Source organism: Micropterus salmoides, unplaced genomic scaffold (genome assembly GCF_014851395.1).
Source record: "Micropterus salmoides isolate LMB-PRFRI ecotype aquatic unplaced genomic scaffold, ASM1485139v1 Ms_hic_scaffold_19, whole genome shotgun sequence".
NCBI lineage: Eukaryota > Metazoa > Chordata > Actinopteri > Centrarchiformes > Centrarchidae > Micropterus > Micropterus salmoides.
In genome coordinates, this window is record NW_024041039.1 from 4,709,545 (window position 1) to 4,731,802 (window position 22,258).

Consider the following 22,258-nt stretch of genomic DNA (forward strand, 5'->3'; position numbering starts at 1 on the left):
TATGCTTTACCATTTGCAATTTGTGCTTCCATGACATTGTTGTGCGACGTCATCTGGCTGCGACTCGTGAAGTCGGGTACAAATGTTTTTAGGAAATTCAAGTGGCTTTTTCTAGAACTTTTTTCTAGTTGGAGGTTGGAAATTTGTTGCTGGCTACAGTAAAGAATCTCAGAGTCATCTTCTCTGCATTAAAAGTTATTGTTAAAAATGCCAAAACTTCAGGACGTGTAACCTACAACATTGACTTGAGGGTTACCAACTGATGTAGCTAGAGGGGTACACAGTTAACTAGTACCGTACAGGCTATTTATGTAGTTTTTTGCATTAAAGCTGCCATCCTTTTAATTAATCCTTTTAATTTAACAATTAACACCAGTCTGGAACTGCTCGGAACTGGGAAATTTCCCAGTTGAAACTTCTGACCTCCGACCTCAAAGCGTTCCAGGTGCATGGGTGGTGCGTGATGCCGAAAGTGAACGAAAAGCATGGCTGACCGTGACAAGTGACCGACTTCAAGTGGCAGGATATTAAGTTCCAGGATAGTTTTTCTAGTTGGAGGTCGGAACGCAGCATAATAACAATACAAAGAGGAACCAAAATTAAAGAGAGGATGTGTAAAATGTGCATGGCCCACTGTAGGACACTAGTATACTGCGGTACCAGATATTTGAATGAAGTTTGGTGTATAGATGTGCTTCTTATGAGGTTTTAAAAGGATAACACTGATGTGATGACTCGGAGAAGCTCTACAATTTAGGCAGCAGATGTGATTGTCAATAAACGCGTTAATATTTAAGTGGAAGACTTTTTAATGGAGTTTGGTGTAGGAGCGCTGAAGAGATGGTTGAATCCAAGCGCCCGCGGAAGAATAAGACATTAAAACGTGACTCCCGTGGTAATTAATCTTAAGTGATGTAATCATATTACCACAAACTAATTGACACACAGCAAACATTGGGGTCCATGTAGTTATATTTTAGCACAGGAGCACTGCTTGGTTTCTTCAGGGTCTCATCCCTGTTCCTGGGAGAAGGGGGGCAGAAAAATGCTCCTCTAAACAGGTTAATTTGGTTTGTTTGTTAAAAAGGTCTTGTTTTTCCTGTGACTCTGGTGCAGCTCGTCTGTTCATTCGGGGACAGCAGGCGTCACCAGGTGTGCATCGTTAGGCTGTGAGTGACTGGACAGTTGTGGAAGAAAGAGGAAATGACTGCTGAAGTTGGTGCACACGCAGGTAGGCTAAAATATTTACCATAGAGAAATTGTGATAAAAGCAGTAATTGAGGAATGAATGCCTTGTTAGTTATTCTGCATTATTTATGCGTTGTATCTGTCCAGCTACCCGGTGCTTACCTGAGCAGGTGAGGTGAGGCTGACAAGAGAAAAGGCTGCATGTTTTATCTGTTTGTTTTTCCTTTATCCTCCTTTTCCTTTATGTTTTGCCAAAACATGAATATTTTTGCCCAGTATCAAAACATTTTTTTTTTTTTGCACCGACTCTGGTGGTCTACAGTGCAAACCAACACGTGCCGCCATGTGTGTGGCGTGGAGGTACAGTGTTTTTGTCTGTAGATGAATCAGGTACCTGGAGAAGGAAAAAAAATTTGAACGTCAGGACTCGACAGTAACTGTATTAAAACGGAGCGGTAGATTAAATTCACCCAACGCTTTGTTCTAATTCCAACAGAGTTGAAAACATTTGACACACAGAGCAGGTGGTGAGAGTGGAGCTACAGAGACATCCAGAGGATCAACCGGGACTTACACGTGAGTGCAAATCATTTTATCTCCACCTATTAGTGTTCGCTTGGTTTCTCTGAACTACCACTTTCATGCAGATCATGTTCGGTCAGCAGGTTGTTAAGACATGAATAATTTCAAACTTTGGGCAGTTAAATATCTTTTAATTTCTTGCTTTTGTGCCAGCGCTCAACAGAAACTAAGGAAGATCAGCAGCATTTGAATATATAATTAATTTCTGCAGGTTTTCCTTGACTGATTGAATAAAGTCATTTACAGCATCACAAACTTTTTGTGATGTTCATCATTGAATTTTTATTATAGCATTCAAAATGGAATGATCCTGAGTAATGAATAATTAAACAGTAATAGTTGAGATGATCTTTTCCTCAAAGAAAAAATAATAGTGTAAAAACAAGTATTTTCAATGCTGTAGGCTGATAAAGTTTTTAAAACTTTCATTGTATTTATTGAACATGCTGTATTACTCTCAATGTAACAACTACATTTACCCAAGTACTATGCTTAAGTACAAATTTGAGGTACTTTTACTTGTATTTTCATTTTAATGCAAATGTTGTAATCCTCATCTCCAGAGAGAAATATTGTGTTCTTTTATGGGCTGAGAAAATCCTCCTCCTTAAGCCAAATAAACTATTCAAACCTCCCTCGGATCAGCTGGAGAATGTATCCGCAGGAAAAAACGCCTAAAATAACATGAATCAGGTGTAACTCCTCAACCATTAGGCCTGTATGCATGTTCTCATAGGTCAGAAGCTAAGGAATATGAATGCATTGTAAGTAAACCTATTTATATGTTACCATGCCAGATTGCAATAAAGGAAAAAATGAATTTCCATCCTTAACTAGTCTGAAATCTAAATTTCAAAGGCATTATCACCAGTATAACCAAGATCCTGCAGATCATAATGCAACAGAATGTCTTCTCCTACAGAAAATCTACATTTATTATAAAGATCTCCATGTTTCAGTCATGTTTACTATTTACATGTTGACTGTTAATATCAATAAATCAGAATCAGAAAGAGCTTTATTGCCAAGTCGTTTTTTGAACGTACGAGGAATTTGCTTTGGAGAGAAGGTGCTACACGTCGTAGACAAACGTACAGATGACATAAATAAATGTTAAATTTATTTAATAATAAATAAATTAATAAATATAAAAAATGTATCCTATGACTGAAGGGCTCCATGTTATTCAGGCAGATAACCTGTTAGTACAGTGATCAGTACTACGATTCAGCCACAAGATGGAGACAAAGTCTTTGGGGGGGTGCTGCCTGCCTCAGTCCCAGAGGTCTTAACCAATGCCCCATTATTTTTGGACTAAACTTACAAAAACAGCAAGTGTGTGTCACATTTTCAACCACCACAGAAACATCCTCCTCCTCCCTGTTGTCTTTGCTGAGAAGTCAATCAGCTGATTTTAGTGTCCGCTACAGCTGATCTCATCCTCTCTCATACCTCATATGATCAGAAATAACTGTTGGTGTTTGTTCTATTCATATTAAAGCACCAGGCGGGTGGAGTTTACTGTAATGATCCATGTCAAAGATGAGTTCTTTTGACTAACTCCACCCATCTGATGCTTACAGTGGGTCAAAACAAACTCACACCAGTGAAGAATGATTTGCTCACTTATTTTCTTTGCAGGCTGAACTTTGTGACTCCTGCAGTCGCAGATACACAAGAAAAGAAAACTCCATCGGGTAAGAAAGAGTTTCTTATTTTTGTATTCGACTTTAAGGACGGTTTGTTTAGAAATTAGGATATTTGCACTTTCGCCGTTCTAAGAAAAGCTAAATCAGTGGTTCCCTACCTGTGGTTCACCTGTGGACCCCACATGGGTCAAAAACGAAATCTTAATGTGAGTGTGACAGAATAACACCACCTTTTTGGCATCTCATGTCCTTCAGCGAATGGAACTGACTCAAAGAAAAAGTCAATTCATTGACGAGTTGATCGGTAGAAAAGCAAAAATGGCAAATATAAAATATTCCCTGGTTTCAGCTTCTTTTCATATCGCGGTAAACTGAATATCTTTGGGTTTTTGTACATTTGAAGATGTGACGTACAGACCTGGCAATTTTTCTGCACCATTTAATCGGGAAAAATAATTGCAGGTTTTTCATTATAAACAAATAACAGGTGAAATAGCTTTTCTTATGAAACAATGATTTGTTAAATATTTGGGGTAAATACTCTGGCGTACAGACATTTGCGCTGTTTTCTTGGCTTAACTGGTTATCAGGCTAAATTGGCATCCAGTTTAGACTTTGAGTGCAGTCGGAGGATTGGTTTGTTTACCTCGAATAACTCTTATTTTGAAATAAAGGCAACATGAGTAGAAAGTTTTAACCCTGATCAGTGCTCAGCCAATCAGATGAGAGCCGACCTTGAGGTTGCCAGCACGTCCGGACTCTGTAAGCCCCCCCAAAAAACTGAAGGTATTTTTCTATAACATTAAATATTGATGTCTAAATAAGCAGCTATCAGCACAAAAAAACAAACATCCTCAGTTCAAGAAGAAGATGAAATCACTGCAGTCTTGTTTTCAGTTGCTAAATTGTGATTGGTGCACATATGTACGCGACTTAACCCCGCCCACTTTTAAACCAGTAAGAAAAGCTCTCATTTGAAATAATAAAAATATATATTAGTAATAAAACTTTTGGCAGTTAATTGTGTGTTCACATAGAAGCTAATCTAGAATAGTTAAGAATAGAAAAGTTCTTGGGGGCTGAAGTATTAATAGAAAGGGAGCAAATATTTCCCATAAATGTTGAACTAGTCCTTTAAAATCCTTCCGATTAAATCTGACATGGGAGAAGTTACTAAAGCTAATCTGTGATGGAGACTTTCCTCCATTTTCTCTTTAAACAAGGGCCCTATTTTCACATAGGTTGGTGTTGTTGGCAACTGCTCCCGTCAACATTACGTGTTTCTTCTTGCCACCGACAGGCTCAGACTGTTACTCAGGGGACCATTGTCCCTCTGAAATCTCTTGTTGCAGGAAGACGCAGTGGAAACGTGAGTCAGAGATGGAGCGAGGAGTTTGTTGTGTTGGAGAAACATTAGGAAATAAAGCCAGAAGGAATACGTTCCAGCCACTGCAGCCGGCTGAAACATGTACTGCACAGATTAGATTTCATCACCAAAACATGTGAAAAATGGGTCCAGGTTTTTATTTTAGGGTGAAATGTACCACAATCTAAAAAGGTTGGGAATCACTGAGCTAAATCATCAGTATGTTTGTTGCATCTTAAAGTTTTCTGCGGTGCATGGTGACAAAAACACACGTTCAAAAAGAGAGTCTTTGAAATGGAAGTTGTATTTAACACGTCCGTACAGATCATGGCAGTTTACAGAGAAAGTGTTTCTGTTGCAGGTACACCAACATGTTGTAGAAGACTCAGGTGGTCCCGGTCCGGCCGCAGTGAAAGTGACGGCTCAGTTTTAAAAGCAGTGTAAGTTGGCAGCGAGCGTTATTCTTTCAGGACGGCGACTCGGGCTCAATAAGTCTTTGCGGAGCATCGATTATTCATCCGCTCTTATGCACACACTCTTGACAGCCGCTGCGTCAAAGGAATCCATCTCCTCTTCGTCCTTCTCCTTCGGTGGAGGACGGAGCGAGCTCACAATGCTGGCGCCCATTTTAAAAACTTCAGAGTGGTCAGATCACAAAGTCATAATGCTAAACAGCAGCTTAGAGTGACGATACAAAAACAGTCGGACTTTACGTTTCTACTTACACTTTTCAGATGGATGTTTCCCTTTTAATGTCGCATAGTTGTGATCACATAAGCTCCTGACAATCAAACTACATCAGGTGTTTTGATTTTTTTTTTCAATTTAATTCAGGTGAAACTGGGTGATAATTCAGCACCTCATTTATCGACTGTCAGTGTAATTGTGTAAACTCCATGGTAGTTAATGCATCTGTAATTTCTTCATTCATTTCACAGAATTGAGCCTAATGGTTTGTTCTTGAAAGCTAGTTAGTGGAAGTCAAGTTTGGAATCATTTTGACAATGAGTTCTTAGTTCAGAGCTGAAAAAGTCAGCTGTTAAATTTGTGTTAGAATATAATCTGACATTTCAAGTCTCTTACTGAGGCCCTGAAAGTTGAGATTTTTTAGTCTTTTGTGCACAAGAAAACAAATTTTTACACACTAAACATTTCTATACTCTGTGCCAAAAAGATAATTAAGTTATCTTGTGCTCATAAGTTATAAAAAGACCTTTTGGGACTTAATAAATTAATCTCAGTGAACAAATTTAAGCTTTTCTTTCAAAGAGAGTACTACGACTCTTCTCTTGTTGAGGCGTTCAAAGTTGGTCATCACGTCTGGAACTGTCTCCGCCTCTCTCGCTTGTCGTTTAATGCTTGTCGTTTAATCACCACCGCTGTTAGGATTTCTTTCACAAGCGAAGAAACTTAAAGGTCTCAGCAGAAGTCAGCGGAGAGTATTGCACAAACATCATGTAAAGCAGGAACAGTCCAGAGCAGTCGCAGGTCGCCTGAACTCATCATCAGGTCACAGCAGCACATTGTTCTTCCCGGCCTGGACGCCGACCGGCGCAGCGAGGGGAATGCAAATTGTAGAGTTAAAATGCCCTCGACCGCTCCAGGGTTAATTTTTTCTTTTTTCCTTTTTCCAGAAGCTTAGAGAGACGGGAGGATATCCTGCCATCCTCTCCTGCAGATCAGGGTGTCCAACACCAGCCGACGGCGTGTCCTCATCAGCTGGAGCTGCTGCCCTGCTTCCCCGTTGAAGCTGAAACGCATCAACATCAAGGTATGCATAAACATTTAGAATATAAAGTCTGTCATGACATTTAAAGCATCTGAAATGTCTCGTCTTTGTAGTTTAAACTGAAGTAGGTGTCTATACATTTCTTCTTGTCAGCATGTGCAGAGTCAAACCACCACTAAGTACTGTGTGTGCGTATAGAGCCCAAGTCCCTCCCCTTCCGGTGGACCGCCATGGGACCTTATTTCAGAAAATATATGCACTGTAGTCAACGGCAAGAGACAACTAGTGTTTTGACGGTGTTTGAATTGTGCCCTGAATTAAACTATAATTTTGCAAGTCACGAAAGACGCAGTTTGTCAAACTGTGAAAATTATTATTACAAAACCAACAAACCCAAAAGTTGCGAATGTGATGTCATAACTTTCTCGTGAAAGAGCTTCCACATGTAGATGATGCGATGAAAGGACTGTGAGTCAAATAATCAATGACCATTAGCTTAGCATTACAGCGTTGGCGTATATTGTGCGAGACGAGAGATGTAGTTCACGGAGCGGTTTCACACTAAGCTTAATGTTAACTCTACTGTTTTACCACAAACTGCGACTTTGACGACTTAAATTATCTTTTAAATGGACAAACGGGATAAAAAAAATAACTTTGTCGTCTCTCGCCGCTATATGGTATTAAAACCCCATCGGTGAGCTAGAGCATCACATGTTCATCCACAGCTGAAAATAGTCCCCAACAAATGCACTATTTCCTCCTGTTTGTTTGATTAAACACTACAGTGTGCAACAGGTTTTCAAACCTAAAACTATATATTTGTGTTTTATACTGTGTTTCTTCAGTAGGAACCAAGACAGGAAGTCAGAAAGTGTGACTGACATGTCGGTTTGGCTCTGCACATGAGATTTATAAAGTCAAAATATTAAATAACACCACAGTTAGCCTTTAAAATATTGATAAGTCAGACAAATGAATATAAGCATTCGTGAAACCGGTGGGTGAAATAACCCGGTAACCTTAGTCACATTAGTTCTGTTTTCTATATTTTCCATTAATGCATTTTCATTTGTTATATTTTGTACGTAGCCTTTGACATGTTTCTATACAAGGTGCTGCTTTAGATTATCGATATACAAATTATTAGATTTTTTTTGAAATTATATTTTACTCATAAATGTCCTATACAGTATTTATAGATCATGTAAATATAAAGTATGTATGTGAGAAAGTTCCTTATCTAGTGTCTTGTACAAAGTAGGAGGCACAATAGTTTTAACGTGTTTTTAAAATATTTTGCCTCATTGTTTCCTTACAGACTGAGAAACTCCAACATTAATTTACTGGATGTGGCGTAAGCTTCTGTTGGTGGTACTGTGAGTATTTTTAATATGGACTGCAGCTGCTGAAGGGGTCCAAAATATTCATAACTGTGTCCTCTGTGTGTTTGTACCTGTCAGGTCTTTGAAGCGTCTCTTGGCCTCGGCTCTCTCCTCCGAGTCGAAATACCAAACTGTGATGGCGTACCTGAAACAAACAACAACACCACTGATGTTTATTACAACGTTAAGTAGTTTTTCACCATCACAGTGTCTGTAAAGGGAATTCAAACCCCCCAGCATGTTTTCTTAAACAGGTTTTGTGATTAAAGCACCTGTCTGCCAAAACACTGCCTCTTTATGTGTTTGATTTCACACATCGTCAACTATATTCCTGCCAACTCTCTGCAGCGACAGAATAAGAAATGTTTTCTTAATCACCAATCTGAGTTTAAAAGAAGCCTCCTATGGGCCTCAGTACTGTTATTACACACTCACACCAGCGGGTGGCGCCACGTATCTGTAGATGAAGCGTTTCTCTCCTCCCTCTCAGTGAAAATAAACTACTTTTAAAAGCCAAAACGGCAGAAAGTTTTGTGTTTCTAAAGATTACTCGTGCAGACAAACTTAATGGAATCAGAACATCAGTCAAGTAAATTCAGTTGTCTAATGTGAGTCCTGTTTTATTAAACCTGTCAATCACTTTGGGAGACAGAGCAGCATCCAATCCTGTGAACTGACTTTATCACTACTGCAGTTTGCACTTTTAGTATTACCTTTTTTTTAGGATACTTTCTACTTTTCCTCCACGGCCTTAAGAGTAAAATATTCTCTACAATGCAGTATTTTTGAATGCAAAAGTTTTAGTTTTTTTATATTTTGGTTTTTAAACACGGTGATTTATTTTACTCAAATGAAGATCTGCAGTAGATCTTGTTTTAAAGACACAAATGACCTATTTTATAATCATGCCTGTCTTATGCAGGCTGATATATTTATTAGAGTAAAGTATTCATTTAATAAGCAGAGCAGGTTAAGGCAAATCTTCAATTAGTTTTGGGTCAATACTGCAGTTTTAAGATTCCAATTCACTTCATCGGTCAGCATTACCAGCACTCATTAATACTACTTTTTATTCATTGTACTTCTGTCACATACTGTAAAATACTGTACTTAAAAAGTTGAAATTTTTTTTATTTTTATTTCTTTAGTGTCTTCATGAGCAACATGATCAGCTGGCTGTAACACAACCCCTCAGGGATCAATAAAGTACTTCTGACTCAGATTAAGTGAGAACTGAAACAGGCTGTGCAGGATTCCTTAACTTTACATAAGTATCCAAATCCAGTGGGAGATAAAGGATGTTTGCACAACAACATTAAATGGAAATTTCATAGAGTTGAAGAGAACCACTTTCCTTCCTCGCAGCACAAACTGAACAAATCTCATTAGCGTCATGATGAGTGATCGATCGGTTGGTTGACTGACTGGTTTGTTACCTGGTGGCGTAGGAGGGCTGCACCTCATGTGGGTTCCTGCGGTCGGACCAGAAGAAGAGCAGCCTGTCGAACAGCGGCTTGATGTCGACCACATAGGATTTCCCCTCTGGAAAGATCCTGAGGATGCCGCCGTGGTCCTGGAGAGGAAAGCAGATCAGTGTTTTACAAATATGTTAAACTTTGAATTAAACATATGTAGTTTAAATTATTTCTGTGCTCTTCTCTCTCTCACTGTTATTTTACTTCTGTCGCCACGACATCATAGCTTAATTTATCCCGTTATCTCCCCACATCAAATTCAGGTGTCCTCAGGTAACTGAAAGTGTTGACAAGTTCAAATCCGTCTGATCGCCTCTTCTGATTTTATCAAGTCTGGGCGAGTCGAACGCCATCACAACAAAGAGGCGAGTCACTATTTATTTCCTCGTCAGACAGGAAAGTCTCACAATCTTCACTTTTAATCACAGATGACAAGATCAATGAAAAGATCGAACACAGAAGACAGACGGTGAATTCAGTAATGAGCAGAGGTCCCTGAACGCACCTTGGCATTCCAGTTCTTGTTGAGGTAGTAGATGCAGGTGATGCAGCGTCCGTCGCTGTTCGGGTTGTCCACGTGTTTGACGTAGCCCGCCCCGTTTCCTGGGTAACACGCCACCATGGCCTAAAGGGAGACACACACAGTCTGATTAGACCTCAGTATTACAGCTATAACAATAAAACTGTTTATTTCCATACAGTAAGATGCAACTTTCAAAAGCGATGCAGAAAAGAAAAACGGAATCTCATTATTTGATGATAAAAATGGATTTGACTGTAAAACACGGATGAAATTTAGAGAAATCAGTGTTCTCCCCAGCATTATACACATCTTTATCCACAGCACTCAAGCTAAAACAACCGAAAAGTACCATACTGCTGTCATTTGGTGTTTTTACTAGCACGCTGCTTCGGACCTCTGCCCTCCGTGTTGGTGTTTTACAGAGGGCGGGGCTTAGCCTCCATCAGATCTGTCCGTAATCTAGAAATAACCTTTTTAACAGGGGGATAATTCGCAGTACATGTATCGCAATAACAATGCATTTGTGAATTTTCACCTGTTAAATAGTATTTTAATTTCCTACTGTTGCAATGCATAAACAATTGCACATACATTTGAATATTAATTCAACTTTTAATTCAAAATTAACTGAATACAGTGTTCTTAAATTGCAAAACACAGAATTTGGGAAAACTTTTAAACGGATTTCATAGGGCCCTACAAAACTACAGGAGTCGAACAAGAGACAAAATCCAGCCTGTGGAAGAATAGATGAAAGGTAGTAATAAAACAAACATCTTAAGAGGAGATTTAAAACTTTTTTTTGCTCGTAAGGGACCAAAATGTTCAGTATTATAATGCAGTTGTCAACGAGCTTTCGCTTTGTAGGGTCCTGCTGCTAACCCTAACCCTGAAGGCATCATAGATGAGCTTATTAATGAAGAAGGCTTCAGGACACTCAGGATGTCTCACGCTGCGATATTTACTGCAGAAATGAGAGTGAGAACACCGTGTAGTACCAAACCAAATCTGAAGTCCACTTACTTATAGTGAGATTCCATATTATTCCCCTCTCTATACATGTGTTAAGACCTATTAACGAGTTTAACGTGTTGCTTTGGAGAGTCACAGGCTTCCTCTACAGGGGATCAATACAGGAACAGGTTATCTTTGGCTGCGACCTTTGGGTTACTTCAGCTCTGCAAATGACCCTAACGTGACCTGCGTCTGAGCTGCACCTCACTACCGTTTACCCACTTAGGAGACGACCTTTGCAGATCTGATAATATTTAGTCAAACATGGAGTCTGTTTACGTATATTGTAAGAAGAAGCTCAAAGGGAAACAGAAAATAATTTTTATTTTTCCATAATTACCATAATTTCTCTTTTTCTCTTACCATTTATTTCTAATTCGAAACACTGATTAGGTACATTAGATGCCACTATGAGCTTTACTGACTGAAGTACTGAAAGTCTTTGATCACATCGTTTCTGACTTCAATCTAAAAGTTTACAATTTTCCAACTGTATTTTATTTTGATGAAGTTCTTGCACAGCTGCTTGTATTAAAAAAAAAACCCAAAGCACTTTAAAAAACTTCTTTTGTTAAATAAAAAAGAAAATATGTTTATATTCCTCAAAGTATAGTTTACTTTAAAAAAAAGTGGAGTTTTGATTTTGGTGAATCAAACTATTTCAGTGATACCCTGATGTTTCTTCTCACTCTGATAGAAAATACAAAAAAAAGTATTTACTTGAGAACGAAACACAGTGCCGGATTAAGTGCTGAAGAAGAACAAGAGTACAGAGCTGTGACAGTTTCTGTTAAAACTGATAAAAGCTGATTTGTTGAAGGTCAGTTGTGTTGACAGACATGATTACAGAAACTTCCTCTGAATGTCTGCGTGCGTGTCTGTCTGCATGTGTGTGTGTGGTTGGCTATTTGCCAATATTTTCTGTGTACATCAGGGGTGTGTGTTGTGGTTGTGTGCCTACGGCTTCAGCTGCACGTACACATACTGCACATGTGTGTTCGTGTGTGTTCAGCTTCGTTTGGTGTTGCAGCAGGGATGAGATCAGTTGAAGCCTTAATGACTCTGCAGAGACCGACAGTTTAAAAGACGCCGTCAGGAATCTGTTACCAGACTCAAAGTGTCAATCAGGGTGGTGTAGACCCGCCCACCACCTCCTGTCACTCCCACGATGATTGACAGGTCTTCTACACTGTCTGACTAACAACAACTAAATCTGAGATTTTATGCTCTTGAAGTGATGCTTGGAAAGACTGCAGGAAAACAGGCTTATGATAGTTCTGGTTGACAGTTTTCAATCTTTCCGATACTAATATTTAACTATTAACACTCAGAGAGTGGATTCATCTGAAAAAAATCACACCCCTGATTGTTTTTTGTTGCATTTGTTATGTTTTTGTTGCATGTGTAGTCGCGGCGATCTCGCAATGTTAACGGAAGTGAAATACAATTGTGAATCTGTCCCGTGATTCGGATCCGCTCAGAAATCTAATGGTTCTTCTTTGCCTCGTGCTAAACCCCTTTCCATCAAGAGTAATTAAAATTTTGCTATTAATCCTGCTGACAAACAAACTCAAATCATGACACGGAGAAGAAAGGCGGCAGGTGTAAAAATATATTTCTGTAATATATATATACACTTGAACTGCATCTCACTATCATCCTCAGTGGATGGTGTTTGCATCGTAACATGCACTGAGGGAGACCAAGAGATGCTGTTGAAAGCGCTGAAAAAAAGTTAGCAAGTCGACTTTGAGGTAAGATTTCTGTAGTTTATTTCCTAAAAGTTACAAATAAAACAGTGTTTGTTATAAAATGTAGGGTTTTTTTTGTATAGATTTGTATGCATCTTTCATGATGCTGGTCTTTATTTTGACATAATCTCATCTACAGGTCAATTTATTTAATTATTTCCTCATTTAATTATTGAATATCCATTTATTTATCCATTAAACTCAACTTTTAATAAGCAGACTAGACTTTCTTAGAGGTACGAAGAAAGTGGACATCTGGACATCTTTTTCTTATTTTTAATTCTCTTCTCCTTTCTTTAATGTTTTGAAAATGTATAATGTATATAACCTAGTCTAGATATAAATTATGTAGCTTGAATAGAAATCCTGGATGCTAGTCGTGTATCACAAACATTTTGACAAATACAATATTACAAGATATTTCTCCACAAACATCCGCAGGAACCCTTTTATTTACTGGGATATTTAAGGTATTATATTCATATTTACATTCATAATATTTTTGCATATTTTATTAAATATTTGACAACAACGAGCCCTTGCATGTCTGACTCTGATTACGACTAATGCTTGTAAATATACTTAATTTTCTCAAACCAAAATAGCGTCTGATTGCCGTTTTAAACAGTTTATGAAAACTGGCTTTAACTTTATTAAATTAGTTCATTGTACAAATGCTTGTATAACGACAATGACAAAAAGACTTCAGAGATTGAACCCTGAAAGCTTACGAATACTTAAAAATCATACATACATACAACTATTCTCTGTAAAATGGAAAACGTTTTCCAAAGAACACGAGGGGGGTTTCCCTGCGTCCCTTCCCTGCAGCGCTGCGACCTTTCGACCCGAGCAGGAAGCGGCTGATAAGCCGAGCGCAGCAGACGACCATCAGACATGAAACTCTGTGTCAAAGTCAACAAAGGATCAAACTGTGGATTTCCTTCCAGGAAAAACAAACAGCTGATCCGGTCACCCGCACACACCACCTCTGCGAGGTCATTACAGGACATTTCACCCGTACGGCTTCATTTTGTTTGAAGTATTTTAGGGGCATGAAGTACTTCTTTGTGTATTAATTTATATTTATGTTGTAAGAAACCTTCATCAGCCTTTAAACTCACTATATCTCACAGAAACTTGCAGCTGTGTGCAGGAGTTTACGACCTTCCATGAGTTTGCATCTAAACTTCATTTATAAAAAAGGTTCAGACAATATTAAGTCAATACAAAAAAACAGCGTCATTTTCTTGTACAATCTTATTAACATTACTGACTATATAGAGATGATAAAGTATGGAGGGAAAAGGTTGCAGCATATCAGGGTTTATTTTTGGAAAGATGACTGTCCACTGGAACTTCAACCAAAACACGTCAGCAAAGCTAAAACATCAACATCTCAGTGAGTCTGAGACATGTTTTTCTTTAAGAAACTGATTTAAGAACTCAAACTTTTAAAGTGCAGCAAGATTTAAGGCTTGGTTATTGTTTTATAAAAGACATTTAAAGCACTGTATTTTATATTTCTATGTATACATAATTTTTAACAAATTACTTACAAATAAGTAAATAAAAGAAGAGAAAACGACCATAAGTAACGTTTAACCCTGCTGGAAAAGTTGATGCTTGGCCCCCCACACAGACCAAATTCTTCTTGTCAACAGCAACTGAATTTAAAGAAGCTATTTTTATATTGATAATGAAGAGCAAGAAGTCCTTTGTGAGATGGGAGGGAAAGCCTCTGTTTAAAGATTGGTCAAGAGTCAGTGTTTAACTTTATATCTTACAGTAAAACCCTTGTGTTACATTAAATTCAGTCTCATGACATGGAATAGCAAAGGGATCAATCATCCTGTTAAGTGGAAGAAGATCTTAGAAATTTGTTAATATTTTATTTCTCAACTTGAAGCTGGTGTAACAAAATGTCCTTGATATGTTAAAATGTCCTCAATGCATTTGGTTCCACTAGTATAACCGTTTATGATTTACCATATGAGAGCTGTCTTTTGTATTTTAAAAAATAAACAGCATTTTCCAACATGAAATAAACATTTTATCACACAGCACAATTATCAAATAGGGAAGATTAACCCTCGTAATAGAGACACGTTCCTTTACAAAACCACTTCAAAATAATCTAAGATGATTTACACCGAACTCCATAATCTGTAACATTTCACTGACGTCTGCGTCGCTCACGTGACCACGATGATTACTCGCAGATCTCACGCAACGTCCTTCATCTAATCCTCCGCATGTATGAACCTGATTAATGTTTGAACGTGGCTTTTTGTGTGTGTTCGTGGAAGCTCAATAAGGAAACAAAAACTAAGTACACCAAACCACAACACACTGACGTCTTAACCTGCAACCATGTAATCAATGACTTCCCCTTTCTCGTTAGGAGCTTTTATTGTGAAACCCCTCTTATTGTGAAACAAAAAGGTGCGAGGGCCTCTCCGCGTGTCGTAAAAATCTCACATCCCGTTCCCTTCATTTGCTTCACGATCATCAACACACACACACACACAGCACTTTATACAGGAAGGTCACAGTGTAGATTAACCCTCATCAAACACGCGGGTCCCTGAACGCAACATTAACAAAAACAACACACCTTTAGTAACCTTATTGACGTCAGCGCTTGCCACCTGACGTCTGTGTTTACACATGCATCGCGTGCAATCACAGCGACGTATTTGTGAATTGCTCTAAATGCGAAGAGGGAGGTTAGTGGGCGGGGTGGTGGAGTCGAGCCCCCCGTCAGCATGCGTGCGAGGGACTCCAGAGCTGCACGTAGGTCGGGTCTCCTTGGCTGCCAATGACGACAAAGCCCGAGCGCTGATAAAGAGCGGCTGACCTGCTCTGAAACCACAGGCAGTCTGCGATGAGGGGAAGCTGGGAAATCACGCAAGATTGTTTACACGCCGCGCTGAGGCACGTACACACACATACACACAAACACACACCATTCATCATCATCATCATCATCATCATCATCATCATGCAACTGAGCTGCTATGGAGTGAAAATATGCAGAGAAACACAAGAGGGCTGGGCGGAGAGGAAATGATACAGAGGGGGGTGGGGGAGGATTCAAAACAAAAACGCCTCCGACAGCTGTTTTTAATTCAACTTTATCTTATCTGTGTAGTAGGAGGGAGCAGGGAGGGAGTGTAGAGAGGTCTGAGCAGTTGTTTGGCAGCTTTCCAGCCTGCTGACGGTTTAATGGCAGAGCTACGTGTGGAGCGTGAGGCTGCAGGTCTGTCTGGCTCCACGACATCTGTGAGCATCGATCTCACACGGCGCTTTCCAAACCGAGGGGTCCGGACTAAAAGACGAAATGACACGGGATTTTGAGGCCTATACTGCCAGAAATATCAGTGCTAAAACAATCTGATAACATGATACCTACAATTACAGCCCGACAGTGTAGATATTTTATCATCTGTGGCTGCGATTACTCCTCCACTTCATACAGGCAATCACGAGATACTCCCCTTGTCTTGTCCAAAGTTTGTTTGGGCTGAAACTAGCCACTGTGCCTAAACCACAGTCCAGAGTTCAAGTATATCAAATCACCGTCACAGAAAGAAAAACAGCAAATCCTAAGAAATAAGAAGCTAGAAATAAAGATTTGGCATTTTTGCTTGAGAAATGATTAGAGTGATATGTATATATGTTTAATTCTGCATTTTCATTTTTTAAGTCCTACTGTTTCTTTGGGTGTTCATTTATGTATTTTTAAATGATGTATTTACTGAGAATAATAATTATCGAAATATCAAAATAGCTCCTGGTAATTTTTTTTGTTGATTGACTAATTGGTTCTGCTCTAGAGGTGGGGGGGGGGGGCGGCGCTGCATGAACTGTGTTTTTTCTTTTTACAAGCCAGGTCCTCAGCCAGCACTGTGTGTCCCTCCATGTTGTTAGAGAGTTTGTGAGTAGACGGACACAGACACAGAGGGCGGGGCTTCGCAGTGAGGGAGAGAGAGGAGCAAACACTGACATGACTTTACGGAAACACATTAACTCAACATCAAACTATAATCGGCATAAACGGCATTACCTAATCTTACATATATAAATTATACCGATATACCGCCCAGCCCTAATCTGGTCAGATCCATAATCTCGTCTAATTACAGTATTCTCTGATTAAATAGTTCCTGAACTTTTGCCAGGTTTAAATAAAAGTTTCTGTTTGGATGTTTGTGCTCACTGAACATTTGAGAACTTTGAAGGAATATTTTTTTTCTACAAACAAACAAAAAAAAAAATGTTATCATTTGAGCTGCGTGAGGATGAATTTAACGTTAACGTTGTTAGCGATCCCACTTGTAAGTTTTGGGAAGGTGGTGAAAAAGTGCCTTTATTACTGGGTAGTATAAAATATAGATAGTTATACTGTAGAAAATCATGCAACTGGACAACGTCACTTCTTAGAAACTGTACCCCGCTCTCCCTTAAACACCAGTCACGTTTCTTTTTCATTCATTAATAAAGCTTCCATCTAAAACAACACGTTACTGGCTGTGATAACATGTATATTAGATTGTACTCTGCATGGAAAAATCAATTATACATGACTGTTCTTTGTTTTAATATCAGCATTATTTATCGCTCGCCCCGCTCTCTAAATATCAGCATCAGCCACAGAAAAACCCGTATCAGTCGACGACTCGCCCAAGGGCTTTAATTTAGCTTTTGGAAATTGTTTCAATTAGGGCTGAAACGATTCAACGAGAAACTCAAGTAACTCGATTACGGAAAAAAACATCTTTGTTTAATCTATTTAACTACATACAGCACATTATGATGTGATTTGATGGCGCGGATTGCAAAATGGGAGGAAGAGAGACAAAATAGCGAGGGAAGAAGAAGAGACAGGCCACAGAAAAAGACAAAAATGAAAGTGTCCAAAGTCTGGGATCATTTCAATATTTCAAGTAAATGTATTTTTATCTGATTACCCGATAGAAATATCAGTAGAATACTCGATTACTAAAATAATCGATTGCTGCTGCAGCCCTTGTTTCAATTTACAGAGGAGCAGTTATGAAACTTTATCATGTTGCTGAGATTTAAACAGAACGTTTATTATATGTTTTTACTTTTCTGCAAACAACTGCAAAAAGACAAAAGCTTCTTTATCCTGCTGAATGTTTATTCTCCTGCAGCATCTCCTGTCTGTGTGTGTGTGTATTTCTATTGTAACTGGGTTGACCTGTTTTCTTAAGAAGTTCCATCTGATAACTCACACACACACACAGATAATGGCTCACACTGCTGCACGTGGAGATGGGGGTGGACACGCTGGGAATTTGTGTGTGGGAAGTAAGGATACTGTAAATCAGTGGGTGTGCGAGTACGTGAGCGAGTGAGTGAGTGAGTAAGCATTAGTGCATGCTGAGGAGTGAGGTACTGCAGAATTGAGTAAGTAGATGTGTGTGTACGTGAGAATGTCCACCTGCTACATCTGCAGTGGACCCTTTGTCTTACTCGGCCTCTGATTGGTTAAGCTCATATCGGAGTATGAATTATTGATTTCACCGTCGCATTTTGTACCGCTTGCCCTCGTAAAAACGTTTGCTCTCAGACTTCTGCTCTGCTCTCGGAGTTTGTTTTTAAGTGTTGACCATTGAAATGATCACTGCCTCAATGTGGGTGTGCTTGATATTGAAAGCTGGAGCGCAGGAGAATCTGCGCAAGCGACAACATATCTGACACCAAGCACACAGTTAGAGCACAATGAAAGACAACGCTCTTGAATAAAGACTGAAAATAATCCCACATACTCACTTCTCTACCTGATGATGCTCTAATAAGCAGAATTTGGTATTTCTGTAACGTTCGGCTCTGCTAGCTTAGCTGACGTTGCTTTAAAATATATTAAATTAGAGTGAATTAATCTACAATCTCACAGGAAATTAGACAAGAAGCAGAAACAAAACAGCTACTGAGATGAAAATATGCAGGCAGCTAAATGACGTATGGCTAACAATGCCTCCAGATGGCTTTCTTTTGATGGCCAAGACATTACCAGAACTCTATGCTTCACCTAACAAACACTGCTCAGTGATTTGGGCACGAAGGTCTGGACTCTCAAAGTGTTTATTATCAATGCACAGCATTTGTCAACAATTATACCTTCTGCTATGATTATATATTTTATATTATACAACTGTGTTTTACTGCATTCTCATTTATTAACTATTCATTAACTCCTCTGGAGGAGTTACAGCTGTTGATAAATACATCAATAAACACTTATATCTGCTTACAACTACATTATTGTGTGTTATAACTAATTTATTCAACGTTTATATAAGCTATTGATTATGAATGCTAAATGTAAATGTGCTCCCGGAGGTATTTGTTCTGGGAAAAGATGGAGCGTTCCTGGTAAATACTTGGATCCACATTCCCCAACACGTCTGCCTGTATGATTAATCAACACATGCTGCAGCACCAGAGGACACACTGTGGACCTGAACTGGTTCAGCAAATTTCCCGTCCTTCCTGGAGCGTGTTCTGGTTTCTGAAGCCTTGGCTCAGGGCCCAGAGAGCGCCGCTGGACTGCAGCGAAAAGGCCTACACATTAAAAAGGAGGAACATACTATAGGGCCTCTGCAACAACACCTCACACATTTCAACATGTTTCCGTCAAGCGAAAACAAAAGCTTCGGTCAGCGTTGCTTTGTGATCTGAAGACTGACGTAGTTTTCAACGAAAGCTCACTGCTCTTCTTTCATTTTGAGATGCAGCAAATGCATCGAGTATAACACAGTCCTCTTTATCAATACTACCCAGCGTTGGCACCAAGTGTGGGGCATCTTTCGGACCACAAGAGAGCCGAGTAACATTTTGAGGAGGTTAATAGTTATTGAGAGAGCAAGTAAATGGGATGAGCTGTTAAAAGACAAATACTGAGCGTCCTGAATGAATGACCAAACCAGGAAAAGCCTGAAATGACAAATATCTGATGCATCTGGTATCACCTGCATGCAACCTGAGTCCAGCCCAGTGTCCGACCTCAGCATTACTGAACGGCGTGAGCACAAAGTCTGTAAAAGCGAGAGAAGCCGAAACAATTTTGTAATACGTAAACAAAAGCTCGAAAAAAAGGTTTAAAATCTGACTTTAAAACCGCAGTTTTTTGACGGTGAAGTTAGTTGAAGAAAGCTCAGAAATCTGCTGCTATTCACTAAAACAAACGCGTCAGACAGAGACGTCTGCTCACTGTCACTGTGAACACGACACGGCAGCTGCACGTCAGCAGGCTCCTGTTCAGCAACGAGACACGATGAGACCGTCGCTCTAAATCATAGTGTACATCATATCTAATCTGGTGTCTGTTGAGAAATTAAACCATAGATTATATAGTATCGACGGCGGGACCCTCGTTAACCTCTCGCATTAAGTATAAACCCACCTTTACAGGTGTCATAATGAACATTTAAAAAAGGCCTTGCACACATCTGGTCCACACACACACAAGTGATTACTTTGGCTGATGAGTCCCCTGTCAGCTTGGTTGCACCTGCTGGGGCAGGAAATCACATCTTTAATGTTTAATGAGTCCATGAAGTTCAGTGACATCACCACATTTCCAGTATCTGCCAAACGTCATCCTGAGCAGATGGGTGTGCAGGGCCTTTATGTGAAAATCTATATTTTTATACATATTAAGACATTATTTACACAGAATCTGCTGTTTCCTTTCTAAAAGAGAAACAAAATAAACCTGTAAAACATATTCACCAAGTGAAACGCATTGCTGGGTGAGACTTGACGACTTGCGTGTAGATTTGAGATAAAACTATTCAGATTTCTGCGGGAAAATTTGCACTATTGATTTTTGATTTTGTACTTTTATATATTTCTGTTACTGTAACTTTACAGAATATATTTTATTATCTCTGATGAAACTTTCTGCATTTGTTTACTTCCACCCTCTCATGCCATTAATGTGTTGTGGCTGTAATGACAAACAAAGCATTTCATTGTCTTCTGTCAAGAAACTTTAAGTCAGTAAGAGCAGCTTGTGCTTAATTAAGATCCTGCAGTTTAAAAATAAGGTCAAATATCAACAAATGTGTGTTGATTAGAACTTTTAAATCGATCAATAAATGACAGATCGATTAAAATCAAGCCTAAAAAAACTTGTTCTGTTGCGTCCCACTCCTTATGAATAATTATTAATATACTTTTTGGTCTGTTATTTGGATCGATATCTTGATTTTCCAGACTCGCGCTGCACTTGGCCTGGCTTACCTTGGATCTCTCCCGGATCGCTTTGCCCCCGAGCCGGCTGGCGCACACGGAGATCAGTTTATCGATCAGGTTGAGCAGGAAGCTGATCGCCTCGCAGCCGCGCTCCGACCCGCTCACCCACGCGATCTTATCCCCGCGGATGCTCCTCCGGTGGACGCCCGGAACGGAACCGGCCAGCCGGCCGTCCTGCAGCGCTCCGGACCGGTGCATCTCCTTCACCTGATCCAGCACGGCGTCCCCGGCCAACTCCCCGAGGAGACCGTCCACGTAGCAGAAGCCCTGATCCAGCAGGCCCGGGACGACCCGCTCCAACGCCAAACGCTCCAGGTCCGAGTCCCGAAGTCCTACGTGCTCGATTAAAGGCATTTCAGACTGAGAGTGAAGGACTCAAAGTTCTTAGACAGCAAAAGAACTGATTTTATATGACAGGTGTGCTGAGATAAAGTCTTTCTCCCTCCGGGTCTCGCTCATGTGATGTTTGATAGACTGTTCAAATTCAACAGTAAAAGCAGAAGAGCCGGTTTGTATTGATCCTGCGTGTCTGGACTCATTTTTATCTCCGAGCTCTTATTAAGGCTGCAACATTGTCAAGTCAGCAAGTGTACAAATACGCTGCTTCCGGTTGCGTATACGATTTTGAATTCAAAATAAATGCTCTGTTGGGTGAGATCAGCAGTCCATTCCTTTCCTTGCATATTATTTCACACGTTTGTCCCCATTTAGGCATTTAACCGCCACGTACTGTGCCATGTTATTTCTTGGTAGAAGTTCATATTCAACAGTTTTTTTTGGGGGGGGGGGGGTGAAAATGAAAATAAACGAATTACATAAAAATAGATTTAAAAATTAGCTCAACCAGTAAGGAAGGTGACACAATTTTGCGCTTTTGCTGGAAAAGCCAATTAGTCGATTGACCGAAAATGATTTATCAAGCAAAAATACCAAACCTTCTCACATTTCATCTACTCGAATGATAAGATTTTTCTCAGTTTTTTTATTTAATTTTAAATGTAATACACATGTGGGTATTTGGATTATTTTGTCTCAACAACTCTGAACAGAGTACATTGCAGTAATTCTTTATTGCTCATATTATGAATATGATAATATATACAGACATTGTATTATTTAGCATACTTTTTACTATTTTTTAATTTTTATACTTATGTATATGTGTACTGTAAGGCGGCCGTGGCTCAGGAGGTAGAGCTTGTTGCCCTTTATTTGGAAGATCGGCGGCTCGATCCCCTGGCTCCTTCAGTCTGTGTGTCGAATTGTCCTTGGGTTCCAAGATACAGAACCCCAAATTGCCCCCAGTG

At 39.5% G+C, this 22,258-nt stretch overlaps 1 protein-coding gene and 1 long non-coding RNA gene across 6 annotated transcripts; one reads left to right on the top strand and one right to left on the bottom strand.

The window, feature by feature from the left end:
• Positions 1-1,123: 1,123 nt before the first annotated feature.
• Positions 1,124-8,184, top strand: LOC119910679. Of its 5 annotated transcripts, none has more exons than XR_005445677.1 (7): positions 1,124-1,231; positions 1,685-1,764; positions 3,412-3,467; positions 5,147-5,225; positions 6,420-6,556; positions 7,836-7,893; positions 7,978-8,184. It is a non-coding gene; the product is annotated as an uncharacterized LOC119910679 (long non-coding RNA). The 5 variants fall into 5 exon arrangements; XR_005445678.1 differs by lacking the exon at positions 1,124-1,231 and adding an exon at positions 1,256-1,358; XR_005445679.1 differs by lacking the exon at positions 1,124-1,231 and adding an exon at positions 1,276-1,363.
• On the bottom strand, positions 5,071-21,497 carry egln3 (egl-9 family hypoxia-inducible factor 3). The gene is made up of 5 exons (XM_038729402.1): positions 20,940-21,497; positions 9,880-9,999; positions 9,336-9,472; positions 7,971-8,044; positions 5,071-6,535 (listed from the first exon to the last, which is right to left on the bottom strand). Exons 1-5 carry the CDS (start codon positions 21,303-21,305, stop codon positions 6,501-6,503), a joined length of 732 nt encoding a protein of 243 aa, XP_038585330.1. The 5' UTR covers positions 21,306-21,497; the 3' UTR covers positions 5,071-6,500.
• Positions 21,498-22,258: the final 761 nt, after the last annotated feature.